Source organism: Lingula anatina, chromosome 2 (assembly GCF_051362555.1).
Source record: "Lingula anatina isolate TDL-2025a chromosome 2, LinAna3.0, whole genome shotgun sequence".
Taxonomy (NCBI): domain Eukaryota; kingdom Metazoa; phylum Brachiopoda; class Lingulata; order Lingulida; family Lingulidae; genus Lingula; species Lingula anatina.
In genome coordinates this window covers 35,437,732-35,457,217 of record NC_141768.1, presented here as the reverse complement: position 1 = coordinate 35,457,217, position 19,486 = coordinate 35,437,732, and the positions used below count along the sequence as shown (strand labels likewise).

General features: G+C 37.2%; 1 protein-coding gene across 1 annotated transcript; it reads left to right on the top strand.

Moving 5' to 3' along the window:
- The first annotated feature begins 14,411 nt into the window (after positions 1-14,411).
- On the top strand, positions 14,412-19,422 carry LOC106150685 (uncharacterized). Its single transcript, XM_013523621.2, has 3 exons — positions 14,412-15,649; positions 17,597-17,785; positions 18,879-19,422. Exons 1-3 carry the CDS (start codon positions 15,022-15,024, stop codon positions 18,986-18,988), a joined length of 927 nt encoding a protein of 308 aa, XP_013379075.1. The 5' UTR covers positions 14,412-15,021; the 3' UTR covers positions 18,989-19,422.
- The last annotated feature ends 64 nt before the right edge of the window (positions 19,423-19,486 follow it).

Here is a 19,486-nt window from a genome sequence, read left to right as displayed (position 1 = left end):
CATATTCAGTATTTAGGAAAATAATTTCTTCAACGCTTTCCTTGTTTGCTTACTGAATATGGAATAAATTAGTGGATTGATCATGTTATTGACGAAATAAAGATAGAAAATAACGAGATTGAATGGAACAATCTGGTACGTCATCAGCGTCGCTGGAATGTAAGTCAGTATAAATACAAGGATGACAACAGATAGCATAGAAGCACTCCTCATGTCATACTTCACGAGGATCTTCTGAATGAGTTCCTTTGCTTGCACCGAGTCTTCTCTGTCGACGTTCCCCATGTCATGTGTTGCAACAAAAACGGTATCACTTTGTTGGCTCTCTATTAACGATGGAGAATGAAGCCTCTTGTTAGTAGATCTAGTAGTCATTTTCACAAGGGACTGGTCAGCCGACTCGTTTGCACCATAAGTACAATTTTGCTGCAAACCCTCTTGGCCCTGGTCTGTTTCTTTGAATTGCCGATGGCTGTTTGTATCCGTGTTGCATGCCATGCTTTCCTTGAAATCTTCCCGTCTGTACCAGACAACGCTGGTGTCACTGCTGATACTTGTGTCTCCTTCGTGACTGTGAACCGAATTTTCGGTCTCAGTTGAGTCACTTGTTTCCACCTGATTAGAAATATCTGACCTACCATCGGATGTACTTTCAGTGTGCTCCCTCGGTAGATATTGGTCGATTGAAACAGACCCAACACGGTGAACAGCGCGATCTTTTCTTCGGTGCATTGTCGCATACAAAGCACGGACCCGACGACCGCCAACACGCTCCGCGCGTTTTCTGTTATAGCTGTGCTTTCTGATGAAAAACGCTGCATACGCCACGCTGATTACGACAAAGGAAATGATGAACACACTACCGTGGACTGCCCTATACACTCTTTGAAAGTCAAAGCTTAAGATAGTGTTGACCCGAGAACATTGTCCTCCAATGGATACATTTAGTGTAACGTTTTGCTCATTTTCGGGGCCTGGGTAATTTGGGGTGTTCCTTGTAAACGATGGCAAAGTTGTATTACGTGTAGTAGAGACCGAAACAAAATCGTTGTTTCCAGGTACAACGGCAAATTCCTCGGATTCTAGTGTAAGAGGTGATGGTGCTTGTCTTTCTGTTTCGTTGCTTCTCTCAGTAACCCCGTAGCAGAGCGATGCGATTATACCGAGCGTTAATGCCAAACAAACCAAACCAAAGCATGTCATCTTCATCACTTTTGTGGTCGGTTGGTACTTCCCAGGGAAGTAAATTAGCAAACATCTGTCAACGGCAATAGCTCCCATTACAAGAGCACTGGCAGGCACAGTAGAAGCCAGCAACATGTGATACACTTTACAAGTAATATCGGAGTCAATTTTGAACTCGAGCCATTCTATGACAATGGTACTTGGAACAATCACCGTGCACACGAAGAGGTCAATGTATGCAAGTGTCAAAATAAAGACGGTGGTAATTGGTCTCGTGTGCTGTCGACCTCTCTGTCTTTTCGGCTTTTTCAAATAAATGATGCATACGAGGATGTTCCCCAAAGTTCCCAAGATGGCAACGACGGCAAGCAACGAGATGGATGCGTATAACTCGGTGCTAGCAACTGTTGGAATCGCCTGGTCAGCGTCACTTGCCATGGTGACTTATCCAATAATACTTGTGTCCTAAAATAAAACAATCTGTTATTTGCCCAATTGACTTACTAAAACGACGCTTGCATTTGACAGAAGATCACAGAAACAATAATATTGTAATATCCTTCAGTGGGGGAAATGGATATACAGCTGTGTGGAGAAAATCCTTTATCTCGTACAATGTTAACCTCTTTTCTAATGCTCTAGATCTGCCATTGTAATAGTGTAATGTTATAAAGTAATTATTAAAATCTTGAGAAGTTTTGCAGAAATGATTTTTTCATAAATTAATGGCAATTGGCACACAGTTACAACACACAAACGACACACGCACGAATGCACACACACGCTTTTTCGTACAAGGGGCGAAATAGAGTTTCAAAATAGCCTTTTCTGTGATTCATAAACATTATGTTTGAAGACAAAAAATTAAATTCCTAAATATAGCATTGACTTTCGAAATATATAATGCAGCCATGAAATGGGGAACAGGGAATATTTGGGGGAGGAGGTTGCATGGATTGAGAATCTGCCATATCCTCCTGCTATTGGTATGATATGAAGTACTCCCATGGGACTTAACTCTCATGCGAGCCATTGCCCAGGCCTTAAATGAGATAATATACAAAATTATAAAATACTGAATTCAATGCAATAGATCTAACATTTTTTTAGCAATTGTCTTGTATATTGGTCGCTAGTGCTTTGAAATAGACATTGAAACACTTTGTTTCCAGCAGACATTGAAGCAACTGTTTTGACACGTCTGTAAATATTCATTCATTGGCTTAAATTACATGGCAAGGGATTTCTAGACAGTCATGTGTAGTCATTAACCTCTGTGTTTTACGTAGCCTGTATCACAGACGTTCATATTTTCAAAACTATTTTTCACAAGTAGAAACAATAAACACGGTCCTTTATGTACAAAAAGTTAAAACGAAAATGTTGTGAAAAGTTGCAAGCATGTTTTGCTTATCATATATGTCACCTTTGAAGGAACTGAACTAGTTTAGGTAAATGATTATTGTAACGTGCCTATGGTTCGGACAAATTAAATAGCTGCAAACTAGAAGCAATGCGACTAAAGAACACCATTAAGCAGAATGTCCACCAGAAAATGGAGCAAAAGCACACAAAATAACGTCTCAGCACAGTAACCATAGTATAAAAGCTACAATCTCGGACACTCTTTCCATGGCTCTGTGAAAATCCTGAACACTCAGTCATAGTTATATGGTCGGTATGGTTTAGGGTCAATGAAGTAGTCTATAAGGTATCCCTCAATATTAGTTCAAACCATTTAATTCTTTTTTTTCACGAATGTAATTTCTGTTAATAGATTTTGCTAAAATAATTTAATAAATATTGAAGGCCGTTAACCACACTAAATGTGCCAAATTTTCGTAAGTCGACAATGAAAAGCATAACTCTTAAACCTTTCGTAACAATTTATATCTTCTAACCAATATTGCTGGCATTAAGGGTTTTTTGAGGTTTTTAAGCGGACTGGATTGGCTGCTTAGCAGTACTCCCTCGCGATCTTCAAGCTTTTCTTCGATAGTAAATGTAAAGGTCACAGGAGACTGCTCCTATTGGCTCACCACATAAATAGGAAAAAAAGGTTCCAGTCTATGGGACCATTCCCACAGATATTTGGATCGATCTATCTCCCTGGGGAGTCTCACTAAATTGCTATCAAACTAACCGACTTAAACGTCTGTCACGCCTAGTAAAACTGTTAGGGGATAATTATCTTTACCCTAGCTGATTCGGTAGGCGTGACAGACATTTAAGCCTCTTGAGCTGATAGCGATTTAGCGTGAACCCCCAGGGAGTTAGGTCGATCGAGTTGGATCGATCTAAGTATGGAAACCCAGTCTAAATGTTCAAACCATGGCATATCGGCGAGGAATATGAAGTAAACTGACCCAAAAGTAATTACTTTGGTACCTTTGGAGTTCATAACAGTCCTAATATTTTACACTCGCAAAAATGGAATAGCGTGCTCATTTGTAAACATATTTACCGGTCAGACCTTATGGACAAAAGTGAATTATGACAGGGGTCTAAATCTTGGGTTCTTTCTTTGTACGAATGTTTGCAACAATTGAACACGTCTCAAGAGAATCAGAAATCAACTTACCTTCAGTATTTGTCAACAAGAGGATTATTCCTTTTTACAGGTTATGCATGAGCATTTAGCATAAGTGTGATGAAGTGTGCCCTGGACTATCTCCCCGTTTAGAATCTCTGCATCGCCAAAAAACGCTTCTGAGATGTTTCTCTGCAATGCGCAATTCGAGTAATCAGCCCCTTAATATACTTTACCCACTTTCAAATTACTGTCATTTATTTTACAGTTATTGTTACTGTTGCTACAATCTAAAGCAACAACCAATCACAGCGTGCCCTTAATTAAATGGGAAGAAAGCATTGCTTACTGAATAGGCGAGACAGCATCAAAACTTTTTGCAATGATAAAAACGTCGTAGGCCCACATACAGTAAAGCAAGCGATTGGCTCACATTCACTTCAATAAGGCTGGTCACTTAAACATTGTCACCACTCTGTGAGACAAATATGACACAAAACACAATACAAAGACTACTGGAAATGATTTCTTAAAGCTTGCGGCAACGAGTTTGGAGGAATTTGCAAGAAAAGAATTATTGCTGCTAATTCACACATTGCAGCATGTTTGCTGCAAATTTGCAAGAAGGGATTGCAGTTTGCAGCAAGCAATATTGCGACAAATTCGTTGCAAATTTGCAACAGGCCTGATATTTTGCTAAGGGACAGGTTAGACTTCGACTTCTGCACTGAATCGCTAGAAGTTATTTAGTCTTTCTGAAAAGGATGAGTGCAGATAACCATTGGTAAAGTGTCCATCGTCAAATTTTAAAAATAATTTTCTGTTATAAAGTTTATGCATATATTTGTTGCGTGAAAAAATATTATTTGGTTTGAGGCATCGTAACTTAGTATTTTTAATGAGTTATATGTGTGTGTGTGGGGGGGGGGGGGGGGGGGGTAGCCAGATTTACCTGTTGTATGCAGTCTAATGAATCAGAGCAACTTGTTTCAGCATAAATATTACATTAATGATTTTTTCTAATGAAACTTGCCTTGTGCTGTAAAAAAGAGTTATATGTTAAATACTTGTGGTGTGGCACAAGTAAATAGGAAAGTATTTGTTATTATTTTTTTTAATCCTAGAGAAGAGAGGGGGTGGTGTATTATGATATTTTCTCACAGAAGCCATCACTGATTTCACTTTACTGTATAAAAATCTTGTAACTAGGAAAACTTGTTTCAGCGTATTTATTAATTTTATATAACTTTTCTCACAGGCCAGCATTTTTTGGTCTAAAGAATTGTATAGTTAACCAAAACACATTTTGTACAAGGCTCTAAGGAATAGTAAAAAATGCTAAAAGCAAAAGGCTGTTACAGTAACAACAAAAAAATCATGTGTAAAAGCATTCTAAACAGCGATTTAGAATGTTTCCATTAACCATAAAATAAACAAGGTATAAATTGTACCAAAATAATGATAAGATAAAAGTAAAAACTGAATGAAAATATAGTACACATGATAACAGTTATGGCCAATAATCTGTATGACAAAGAAATAAATCACGTAAAATCACCTGTATAGAATGCTACACCAGAGTCATTTATACAAAATATACAAATATGAGAATAAAAAATGTATAAGAAACAATAGATAATTAATCAGATGTGCTGTCCGAAACACTTTCTGTCTCACTACTTGATGTTGGTAAATGTGAGGCATCCAAACAGCCTTCTCCACAACATAATTTTCGATTGTATCCCTGCCTCATGGCAAACCCCATATACCACAGGATGTGCACAACTTCTAACTGTCTCGGAACCTGCTTTACACTGGCAGTACCAGCCATTGATAGGTCTAGTTTTGCTACGGGAGGTCTGAATCCATAATGTGTAGGCCCCTACTGGTGGCTAGATGTGTGCCTGAATTAACTATTTTGGCTCTGATTAATTATCAGGTGCATACTTGCATACACTGATTTCAAACTGGCCATCTAGCAGATGCTCATCAATATATTGGCTAGCTTGCTTTATCTGGTAAACTTCTGGTAATTATTATAGGCTGTTGGTCTCTTGTTTGGACAGGTCAATAGGTTTTCATTGATCCTCTTGTCAAATAAAGCCATTCATAGCATTTTGGTGATAAAAAAGAAAAAAACTACAAAAAAAGAAAATAAAAAAACTCTACAAAAACTCTACTTTATCTGCCTAGCCATCCTATGTAAGCATGTAGCAGCTACCTCATGGCAGGAATAAACATGGCCGACTGCTAGCATATGGACTGAAAATGTCCCTGTTTAGTTTGAGTACATATCAAGCCCAACCCTCAGACAAGCTGATTTTCATATATATCTCACCTTATATTCATGACTTTTCAACCGTGAATAATGAGCTTGTCTGAGGCAGGGACTCATATAAAAAACGAACATCTTTTATCCTCAAGTCACTGTGAGATTCTTCCTTCAATCAGCACTACAGGTACGAATAAAGCAAACAAAATATTTATCACAAACAATGATTGGCCACTTATTGTCTTTCTTTTTTACACGGGCATCTTCTGTACCAGATAACAAAATTTCACAGTTGTCAAACAATGATTAGCTTACTATTACTATACATATGTAGCATTGTACTTCAGAACCCCCCTAAAACACACATTTTCATGAATATTTGACAAGGTCACTTTGACCTTAATTTTTTATATTTCAAATGCAAAAAAAAAATTTTTAAGTGGATCATAAAAGTGTAAGATCCCAACTTTAATTTGGCATCAGTTTTTTTTCCATTCATTCACAATTTATTTTTCATATACAGAGGTGGGCACTTTTACCCTCTTATTGGCACTCATCCTTTTAATTTTTCGTCATGTAAATTCTTAGGTTTGCGCTGATTATGGTAGTGGTGCTAAGTACATGTAGTCGGGCTAGTGGTACTATTATATGCTTCTTAGGACTCTTGGCTTCTAACAGGAAGACATTAGCCTTCATATAGTATGTGTTAGCACTTCTTGTTTAAGAACTGAATATATATATATATATATATATATAACAAGCGTGAGTTTGGTACAGAGTGCTCATCTGTCCGGAGCATTTATGCACAATTAAAATTAATAAATTAATAACAAAAACAAGACACCTCCTGACGATCGGGCATACCTTCTTTGTATGCCCGTGAAACTCGAGGTCGGGGTTGATGCATGTCTCTTTTTATTTATTTATTCTTTTTTATTCATTAATTTTCTACGAAAATGTACATATAGATATAACTACATAATTTAGAATAATTTCACAATAGTTTGCACGAAACTACAACACAATAACTATGTACATGTAATTAAGAATGAAAGATGAGAGAAGCCAGTCTTTCATCAGAGGCTTTTTGGATTAATCTGGCCAGTGCAATGATGGCGGACTCCCTCTCACATGCAATGTACATATCAGAAATCGTTAATAACAGTGTAAATAAACGTCATGCAACATTGCAGCCAGTAACTGTTGATATAGCAAATGTACACTGTGCTGTCTACCAGGGTCACAGATTGATTTTTCACTAGATTTTCACTGATATGTCTTGATTTCGAGCCCTTAACTTGAATTTAGCGCAGGGTTGTGACACAACCTTTAATAGTTTAACTTGTTGTTAAGACAATACCGCTTAATTCTCTGTTGATTATCTAATAATACCTTTACGATCATGTGGTGTGATATAGTTTCTTCCGTGAACAGGATGTCACCGGCAACTGCTTCCCAGAAATTCTACGCAGATTGAAAAGAAAAACGGCTATGAAACTTGATGGATAATCATAATGAGCCATTTAATGGTAGGAAACATATTTAGTCTTAAGCTGTTTGCTTTTATTACAGACTTGAAGTTTTGGGAAGACAGAATGAATTTTCGTGAAAATTGGGCAGTTAACTTTCAGAGCCACATGTGCCAGTACTTGTAACTTACAAGCATTTTCAACCAGAAAGAAAAAGTGCGAGAACGGATGTAGTGATCTAATAAGCACTTGTGCAGTGCTTAGAAAGAGAGTTTATTTTCAGGATCTTGTTTGAGTTTCGAATGAAAAACTGATCAGAAAATACTGCAAGTAGTATTCGCGGATACTGATCCAAATAAGTTGTCAAAAACGACCGAAGATTATATATAGCACAGAAAGAAAGCAAAAATATCTGTTCATTTTTCGAAAACTGTATGAAATGTATTTCTTTAGGTTATAGTTTTGAAACTATATGATAGCATTTGATAGGGCATTGTGGCCAAAAATTTGACTTTGAATGCATCTTTAATGATAAATCTGAATAAAATTTGATATGATTAACAGGTCCTGCCTATTTTTCGGGAGTGGAGAAGGAAGAGGCTAATGACATTTTTAGGAAAGTATTTGTAAATTTTCAATATTTTCAGGCCTCCAAGTGCCCCTTTGGCTGGCCTATAATTCACACTTATTTATAGGAATCCTATGAAGATTTAAATGTCGAGTTAGTCTCCTATAATTCCTATATATTTTCAATTATTCATTTATTTATTTATTTATTTATTTATTTATTTATTTATTTATTTATTTATTTTAGATGGATGTCTTTAAGTAAATATAGTCATGTCATTCAGACCCCCTTTTAAGGGATGTTTAGAATTTATACACTTAGTGGTAAAATATAAATGGGTCTTTTAGTAACAATACTAGTACTATACAATGAGGTTAAGAAGCTTGTAGAGAAATAATACTACTTGTGATCGGTAATCCTTTCGACAACATTTGAAACTTTGCCAGATGCGGATCTACGTTAACTACACATTAACACCTGTTCTCAGTGTGTGGCCATAACACATCTCAATATAGTAACTGTTCTTAAATGACTTTTATCATAAATGGAATTTTGAGGTTATAGCTTGTATATGTACGCAACCCGTTTTCTATTTTACTGAATCTAATCTACCCTCTACCAGGGTGAGTGATAGATTTTTTACAGATATTCACAGATATGTCTCTAGCTAGATAGATGGTCATTTTCAGCTAAACCCAGAGTTCAGCTGTAAATGACTATCTATCTAGATAGAGACATATCTGTGAATATCTGTAAAAATATCTATCACTCGCCCTGGTAGAGGGTAAATTTAATCCAGGATAAGTATTAATGAGCCTGATATATTAATGTGACCTCAAAATGAAATTTAAAATATGACCAAGTAATATCTTTCATCATGTTTGCTCCCAAGTTTGGCATTTCATAATGGTCCAGTAGGTAATAAACAATGCCTATCTCATACATGTTTTCATAGTTTTGATCTTGAGCAAAGTACGTAAGATGCTTCGTTGTGGAAGGTTTTAATTCCCACTGACATATTACTCAGTTTGAGTGACTAGGCTCACTTTTGAATTGATAAAAATAACTTGTTTACTTCATTCATGGTTTTAAAAGAAAAAAAAAACGGGCATTGTGTAAGACAACATTTTCACAGAAATGATTTACACTTGCGACATGTTTTGAAAATAATGTTTCATAACTCTTGCATCCTTATTATTATTATAGCAATGCTGGCAATTATAACAATGAGTTTGGAAGCATGGTAATTACAATGAATCAGGCCCGTAGCCAGCAATTTCAAAAGGGGGGTTCTTTTTCTGAAAAAGTGGACATTTTCCCATAAAACCTTCATGTACCTAGAACAAATTTTACCCAGAGTGGACCTTTTCCCAGCAAAAGGGGCGGTTCTTTCGAACCCCCCGAACCCCCCCTGGCTACAGGCCTGATGAATCCTATCCATGATGAATCTGAATATAATTTGATGTGATGAACCGGTCCTGCCTATTTTTCGGAAGAGGAGATGGAAGAGGCTAATGACATTTTTAGAAAAGTATATGGAAATTTACGGTATTTTCAGGACTCCAAGTACCCCTATAATTCATACTTTCTATAGGAATCCTATGAAGATTAAAATATGGATATAGTTTCTTATAATTTCAATATTTATTTATTTTTTTTTTATTTATTTTTGAGATGGATGTCTTTAGGTAAATATAGTCATGTCATGTCATTCTGATGTCTTTTTAAAAGGGGTTCAGGATTTATTCAATGAGGTTGAGAAGCTTGTAGAGAAAAAGTACTACTTGTGATCGGTAATCTTTTCAAAACAACATCTAAAATTTTGCCAAATGGAGATTTGCGTTAACTAAAAATTAACACCTGTTCCTAGTGTGGAGCCATAACACATCCCAATATAGTAACTATTCTTAAATGACTTTTTAAAAATAATCAACAATTTCTTTTTTCATAAATGGAAATTTATGGTTATAGCTTGTATATGTACGCAGCCCGTTTTCTATTCTACTGATTCTCATCCAGCATTAGCATAAATGAGCCTGACTTATTAATTTTACTTTTAAATGAATTCTAAAATATGACCAAGTAATATCTCTTATTATGTTTGTGTCAACGTAATACTTATTACTAAACTTTTATATCTTTTTTATTTAATAAGTAAGTCTCTTTTACCCAGTGTTCCTTATTTACCCCTCTTGATTGGTATAATCCTTTTCCCCAAAGTATAATTTTGGGGGTTTTTTTATAATGTTAATCTAGAAAAAAGAAAGTATTTTGTAAATGATCTTACTCGATACAGCTTAAGACCCATGCTGAAGTGTCGATTGCCTGCGATTTTTCTAGCCGCGACGACCTTGATTGAACAAAACACGATTGTGCAAATCACTGCTAACACAATTCCTGGAAAACACGCAGCCTCCGAACAATCGACATTAATTTTGGTTCGTCGAATTACAGAATTGAGTTGACATATTATATCTTAGCTGAATTACTTGCAAAATATTGCGAATCAACAAGACCAATTGCGAGTCGCTACCACTCGTATGATATATATATATACAGACCCTTTATGTCTCCTTGATCTAAACCGATTTAAATTATGAGACGTGTCTATTAAAAGAAAAGAACAAACCCAAGCATGATGTTCTAAATTTGGCCGATAACGGCCGCATTTATTGAAGGTCCCTCTAATATAAATAAATGAAGCGGATTAGTGATAGACATTGAATAGTGTTGATTAATGATATTAACGTAATGTGTACACCTGAAGTATCTACATATATAATTTCTAAACAAACAGTGCACACATTTCAATTTGTGGCTAGGGTGAGACACTGGGGAAATAGAAGACATGAGTGCAGCAGGACTTGGAGAGCTTTTGTCTGACTTTTATGGATATGTCAGAAATAAATTTGGTGAATTCTACAAAAAAAAAAAAAAAAACAAGAATGCTACCAATCAGACAAGGACTTAACAGGTTTTTAGATTGATATTGTAATGAATACTGAGTTTGCCGATGCTTACAGTGTCTTCAAGTCGGTGCTTAAAAAATACAAGCTGAAGACAAGAGAAATATTGTCCACTATTCACATATTCATCACATTCATCACAAGCTCTCTTGAACTGAAACACAAGCCATTGCGTCAGAGAAGCCTATGACTGGCCGGACTACCAATATACATGATTAAAAGTATGCTATCCACGTTTGAAAACGCCCCAAAGTCATTTTCTAAGCTACTAATGTTTCCCAATTTTTGCCTAAAGAACGATAAAATCTGTTAAATAAATGTGCCTGGTGTCAATTATATAATTAGAAATGATCAAAAACGTCGAAATCCTAATTGTAAGTAGGGAAAAAACTTCGAAGAATTTTTATATTTGGAATGAAAATCCTAGATAGGAAACATTTAAATCTCTCTCTCTCTCTCTCTCTCTCTCTCTCTCTCTCTCTCTCTCTCTCTCTCTCTCTCTCTCACACACACACACACACACACACACACACACACACACACACACAATCTGCCACAGTTCTGTAAGTTTTTGGTTACTCGTTGACATTGAATGGAATTTACGTCAAAAAATCGTCCAAAATGTTTTATCATTTGCCATATAAAATATGTTATCTATAAATCAATACAAAAACGCAAAGACTGCTTTTCGGATCGTAAATTCGCTCAGTGAGAGACGGTATAGATACAGCAGTCTTCCATGCCTCTAATTCACCCTCTATTTTCCACCGCATCCCCTTAAAAATCGTCTCTAATATTCTGAATTATTTATACAATTGGGACTTTCTAAGTTGTCCCCGGCCATACATAGTGGTCTTTATATACTATGTAGATGAACAGTTAGTTTGTTAATCACATGTAGTGTTGACATAATCCTTGTTCAACGCTCTTGAGACAGTTTTAAAGACTACTGAAGTTAGCAATTTGGTGCATTTCACAGCTTATGAGGTTAGTCCTAGAACGGTTTATGTTAAAAGTATCGCTGAATGCAGCCTTAGAATTATCTTCTGGTGATACACTGCACCTTCCAGTAAAACATTTAGACCATTAAAGCTGTAAAATTTCGCCGATTCTGGTATGTGAGCCAAGCTTCATTCGACCAAAAACACCTGCAGCTGATAATTCATAGTTAAGAAAATGGAATTTTTAAAAGATTGGTAGGAAACAGATTTATGTAGGACCCTAAAGGGCATTAAGGCCATATAATGTCAGATGAAGGTGACATATTTGCATTTGATTTTTGTATTTACTGATGCAGGTGCTGCTAGTAGGGTATATTCGTTTATTCTTTCGCATAGCAATTGTTCCTATAGCAACAAGAAAAGGAATGCACATATATTTCGTAAAAGTTATTATGCTAGGGTCTTCATCGTGTCAGGAAAAAACTACAAGTCAATTGATATTTTGTCTCAGTATGAAAATGTATTCAATGGTTTCCTGTGAAACAAATTCCATCTGCCTTGACAGTTGCGGATTTAGGGGGGAGGGGGGGTGTCAGGGGGGTCCTGCCCCCCCCCCCCCCCTTCGATTTCTGAAAAAAAATCACATCAATGGTCCCTCTTGAAATTAAATTTTTGACTAGCTGAATAATAATAAATGGCACCTTTCGCCCTCTAAAATTACAAAATACCTTAAGCGGGCCCCGAACCCCACGCCACGGTGGGTGGGGAGGGTTGACTGCGAATCTGCGGACCCCCCCCCCCTTCAAATAATCCTGGATCCGCCCCTGCTTGAAGACACAACAGAGTAAAACCTGTTATAATTAGCTCTGTAGCCATGGTCTCAAAGATTAGATTATGAGTATTACATGTCAGCCCTTACTATATACGTGATCAGATAGCCCGTTCGTCTTGCAGACAAATTCGTTATTACACCATTCAGACCATTTTTGGCAGTCCTTGTGAGCCGTGCAACTCCCTTTCGGGATTGCATATCTATTCCCGTTTTCAAATATCACTTTCATAATATTTGCGAAATAAATGCTTTAAAAGGAAATCATGGTGTGCCTTATCGATTCAGATATTGAGGAGGTCTTTATCATACAACTGGAAATTAACCACTCTGATAGTTTCCAATCGGAGTTGTTGTTATGGTTATAGCGGCGGTGATTGCTTTTAAATGGACTTATTGACTGCGACTATGCTATTTCAAGGAAATAATGAAAAGGGTGTGTGAAAATGAGAGAAATTGAGCCGATGTTAAATGCTTTGGTTGAGATACGGGGACAATTTTCTCGTCGATTTGATGAAACACTACTGATTCTTCAATGTGAAAAAAAGAAATCGAATTACTTGTCCAGATATAATTTCAAACACCAAGTAGAAAGAAGTATTTACGCTCGTGGTAATGTAAAAATTCACAATTCGCACAGCTCCGTGAAAAAAAGTCACAAGCTTAAGCCCAGAAAAGTTGAGTAGTATTGATTCGCCAGAGCCAGTGTCCGTAGTATAGTACAGAGTATTTGTGCTAGATTGAATTCCCCCCCTAAACGTGACTTTTAGCAAGAATAATCCACCAGTAAGTGGTCTGAGGCAGGGGACCACAGAGTAACAACTACTCGATAAAATTATACGGACAAATCCGTTTTCCAATATCATCTATGCTTGGTGATAAGATTGGTTCGTCAGGCTGTTCATCCGTATTTGATATTTGTGTTAGCTCCACGAAGATAGAAATTGATATACGGACATTATCATATCAGGTGATTATCCTCGCTGTTATCAACTGTCATGTCTTCTTGATTTAGATGGGACTTACTTCTGTTCTACTTATCTAATGGAGAAAAAAAGAACTAGAATCAAATTTACACTGCCGTTCATTCAATCGATTTCATCCGTGCAATATGTCAAGTGTTGGTAGTTCTTATCCGTGGTTTCTAAGCGATCAATTTGAAACTACATTAAAAGCCAATAGTACACCCGACTTCTTCATTTTGGGAAACTTCAACTTTTTATGCATAAAACATAACAAAAAAACAAATCGCTACATATATTTACCGTCAATCACGGCATGTTGTAATATGGATCAATGGTTAAGAGCCAATCAAATCAGATTGAGTCGATATTTTATTAGGAGAAAAGCTACTCGCGAATTTTGAATAAAATAACTGAACTCTCTATGTTAGGATCCCGGAGATTGGACTTTTTACTCACCTAGGTTAAATTCTCTCTCTTTCTCTCTCTCTCTCTCTCTTACGCGCATGCACACACGCGCACGCACATACACCACGATAGACCAAATAAACAAACTAGGCAGGTAGAGTGCCCTCCCGTAGTCTTCTTATCTCACACTTGACCTGACCTCTTTGATGACACTTCTTTCTATCTGTTCAGATATAGTTAAGGCTGAGATGATTAATATGAACATATCAAACTTTAAGCAAGTTGGAGTGCCAGTCTTTTCGCCTTACAGTAATTTACCGTGACCGTGATATCAACTTCGTGTCAACTACGCTGTACCCTGTACATGTTCATAACTATGGATGTTGAAGTTTTATTTTGCCGATGTCACAAATATTCTATCTGTACTCTGATATATTTATACAAATTTGAAGAGTAGGGACCTGCCGACTGCTGGCATCACAATTGGACTGATGATTGCTTGCGCAGGAGACGGGATTTTTTAAGCAAGGGAACGTATAACAAGTGTGACTTTGCCTTGGCCTCAGGTCGATTGTTCAGACTGTAATCCAAATCCGGCGCAGCACTTGTGCCTCACCCTCATAGCTGACTTAGCTCTGCTGAAAACAGGCAGTTTTCACGGATGACGAAGTTGTTTAACTAATAGCACACAGAGGTTCATTTTTTAGATATATCGAGTCAAGTTTCTTACGAAAACGACCAAAGGATTGTTTGCATTTGCATCAGGCAGATCAGGCTTTAAGTCTGGAAACTTGGTGAACATTTCCTTTTGATAATCACTCAGTACATACTGCGTCTCCCATTAGATTCAATCTAGGGGACCAAGCTGTAACCTTTAATATAATATAAAGAATGGCAACAACGACTAACTCTGCTGATAATCAAGAAAAGAATGCACCGAGTAAAACTCCAACTAGTAATGAAAACGCCACTTCTGCCACACCGAAAGCTGGGAACCATAACAAATTCCGCACCGCTAATGTCACTCCGACAGACCATGGGAGGTCTCCACAAAAACTCAGTCAAAATAACAAGAAAACTGGATCAGAGGCAGCCAAGAAAAATTGGGGAAAGGTAGAACTGAAGGAAGTAGCACAGCTCAATCCGCATCACAACAAGAACGGTAAAAATGCCCCAGGATTAAGGAAAGACAGTGCGTCCCGGTCCAGATCGCCGAGAGAGAGATCGAATTCATTAATGGTACCTGGAGACAGAGACGGACAGTTGGGGGAAAATGACATTCAAAACGAGACGGATCATTTATCTCTTGGGTCTCGACGGGAATCCCTCGATTCTAAACATTCTGCCACTTTACTCGACCGTCTTCAGAGAGCCACCGTTGTACACCCCCCGGGGTCGGAGGAGAAACCGAAATCTGTGCTAACGAACAATGACACTTATATCAAGTCGGCCATCCCTTGCCTTCCGCTTGGTCTGGCGTTACTCTTCTGTTTCCTCAACATTATTCTGCCAGGGATAGGTAAATGTGCTTTTGATTATTTCCCTCGTTTGTCGTTTAAAAAGTGTTTAGTGTTTATATTCCCTGCATATTTTTATTCTGTCTTATCTGATATGCCATGATAATTGTGAAATGGGGGTAGAAAAGATTTGTGTTCTCGTTGAGGTCGTCATCTTTAAAAACATAACAGAATTCTGATGTCATTAGTTTGGACTAAGATATTTGCGTCTAAAGCTGACAGGAGGATAAGCACCTTGGAATTTCATATAATTGACTAAGGGAAGATCGATCATGTTTATATAATCTCCTCAAGACACATGTTATCGGAATGATAGTCAATATCGAACCGACCTCAATACCAGATCCAAGTTGAAGATTGGATACCGATCTAAATTTAGTCCAATTTAACAGGCTATTCATATCACTTGTTTTAGTCCATATATGATCCTTTTCTTTAAAAATTGACCTGTTCAGCCAACTTTTTACCAACGTAAAGTCGTAGTTTTCATTTTACGTGGCGAAAAATTGTTTGTTTTTTTTCGTCGAAATGTAAATATGTCTCAAATAATGCGGTCGTTTCTCTGTTGTGCGTCTCAACTTGACAGTTGGATTGCAGAGCATGTTTAACGTTCCACCCTCTAATAATGAACGTACCTCCTAAAACGCTGCAAGTTGAATTTTCAAAAATTTTATTTCAGTACACTTCTTTTTATATGGGGAGGCGTGTGAATTATAGGTACCACATTTTGCTGATTATTTTCTCACTAAAATCGCTGACCCTGCTAAATTTAGGTAACCATGTAATTTTCGTGACGTACATGGGGCGATGCCTGTTGGGGGAGGGAGATGTCCGTTATATACTCGTAAATGTCAATTTTAACCAAACTGTTTCAGGAACTACATGCAGGAAAGCACGGGTCTGCAAGCTTCGACCCCCCCCCCCCCTCCCTCCCCCACCCAACTTTTTCCAAAAAAAGAAAATTTGGCACAACTTCATTAGCAATGATTTCAGGCCCAGGTTTTGCATTTGTTGCAGATAGATCCTACTGCACTTCAAACGTCTGAAATCGCTTGTGAATTCATTTGGTCGTCCCGTGTTGCTTGTAAGCTTTGAGCCAATTTTATTTAAAACCTGACAGACTGAAGACGTGTTGTGCGATGGGTAGGTCATAAAGAATGCAAAAGTTAGGAGCTAAACTGTTATGGTGACAACGCAAACATAATATTGATTTAGGTAATTCAAATCCGATTGTCCCGATTTAAACAGAATGATTAAATCTACTTATTCTAGCGCCCAAACAAGTGTATATCTTGTCCTATCGTATTTGTTTGGGGTCTATCACACTTCAGAACTAAGAGAGCAGTAACACGAGACAGATAATACGATTGGTTGAATTTGATCTTTTCGTCTTACATGAAAGCCTGGCATAGCTGACATCTCGTAATATATACTATATATACTATATTAATGTTTTCTCTAATTTCTAGTATCTTTTATACAACGACCTAGTTTATTTCCTTGGTAGGGTCCGTTCAGTGACTTATGTTTAAAAAAGTTCAAATCATAATTCCAACATTGATCAAGATACTGTAATATATATATATATTTTTTTATTTGGGGGAATATTGTAAAATAAAATAAAATTTTCATCCTAGATTGCAGGTTCAATTATGAAATCAAAATACATCATAAGCTAGTTTTCTACTCAAAAAACACTTCGGCGAATATCTAAAAACGGTTTTTACATATACAACCAAAATCGTAAACGTGGTGACCTTAGTGTATCACCAGTGCTACCCGAAATTCGTCTATAAGGTGTCACTGTTTTTCTTTTGTTTTCCTTTTTTTCTTGATAAAAACTGATCTACAGTTTGACTCATGGCATTCTAGTGATCGCAAAGTCGAAAGCTATTGATTGACAATATTTTAAAGCAGAGGAATTTCACGTTACAACATCTATTTTTCAGGTACAATGTTAAGCGGGTTCGCAATACTCTGTTGTGGAGAGCCTAGAATCAACGCAAAAGACGACAGGAAATCCGCTACTCTATGCTGCAATGTGTTTGTTGGAGCTGCTCAAATGATGACGATAACGTTCCTATTAGTGGGGTGGTTCTGGAGCGTCTCGTGGGGCATCTCTATGGTGGCTCTGGCGGGTAAGTTGTCTTTTCTCTGCTGACCCCTTATCAGTAACATAGCGACATCTGTCCCAAAAACATATTTCATTTGTTTTTTAGTACAGATTTTTCCGGTTTCGCCAATTCCTTTAGAGTAACTGCTATTTTTTTCTGGGAAACTGGATTTTTTTTCACATTGAACATAAGGCTATTCTTATTTGCGAAAAGAAGAAAAATAAATACTGATGTCTAGCCTAACTCGGTTGACCGCCTCACCACTGTTCAGACCGATCTTAACTAAAACATGATAGTCCTGACCTATTAAGGAAATATTAAAGTTAAATAAAATGCCCCTCCTTCTTCCCCCCCTTGAGGTATTCCCATTGTGGCCAAGACCATCTCATCGCTAAACTGGATAGCTCAGAACAGTAGTATGCAGTGAACTGTCTCCGTGCTGAAGTTACTTCTCAAGCGTTTTTGTTGAAACTGTTTTAAACGCAACTTAAGACATGCTGAGAACAACGCGTTATTTTAATTCCTTGGCTAGGTTCAGGTTTTTGTTTAAAGAACAACAAACCCCCTCTGAGGCAGAGGAGGCTCGTTTTTATGTGTTTTGAATTAGTTTGTGGAGTGTAGTAGTTCAGTTCAAGGAAAAAAGACATCCAAAGAGGTCAGATTAGCGTTTTAATGCCCAGTACTAGAGCATCTGAACTCGATCCCGATCGCCGATCAAAGAAAACCATTGTATGGAAATGAGAAACGGAAAGCAGAATTCCACCAATCTGTAACGTACTCACCCTTGTTTTGACACCACATAGCGAAATGTGAGTGTGAATACGGATTTGGAATAATCGCGCTTTGTTGAAACGCCAACAATGTGTTTTGTATCTGACGAAAAAAAGTCTTTTAGTATCAGTTTATTGTAGCGCAATTTTAACCCTCTTAGTGGACATGTAGTAAAAACATTTGTAGAAAGCACTACAACGAAATTAAGTTTTATCTTGATAGAGTGAAAAAATACCCTAAAATACTCATAAAAGAAAAAAATTATTTTGGCAGTTTTTAAAAAAATAATCCTTTACAAGTTTAAGTCAGTGTCGCACTTTTCAAAATGCGTGGACATTTATTTCAGTGGCCAAGAGAAAAGAAGAAAAGGAAGAAAAAATGCTTGAACTAAAAGCTAGGACGTTGGTCGCCTTTGGTTCTCCTGTTCGAACAGGGGGTCTGATGAAATATGCCTAGGATAGACAACGCAGACTTACATCCAACACTGTTGTGGAAAGGCTATTGTCTCTCCTTGTCACTTATTAAAAGCGGAGAAAACTACTCCTGAGGACCTACGTTATAATATACGTACATATACAAGCGAAGAGTATTTATTTTTAAGAGTAGTTGACAGTAACCTGTGAAGTGATATTTCTATTAAAGGCACGTTCAGGGCAGTTGTTATTTGATAATCTCACTTGGGGCAAGACTGGAGAAGAAACGGCGCAGGATAGATGTGTGAACTTTGTACTGAAATTTTGTGATAATTGGGTAAAATTGAACGTGGCCTGCTGTCATGTCTACCTACCTTCTTCCTGGAGTGCAGTGACTGCATTGTTCCATGCATAATGACTTGTTTTAACATGTGCAATATAAGGCTTCGTTCACATGGAAAGTCTATTTTTATTATTTATATTATTAGAAAATAGACTTTCCATGTGAACGAAGCCTAAGTCTGTTTGATAGGATTTTTGA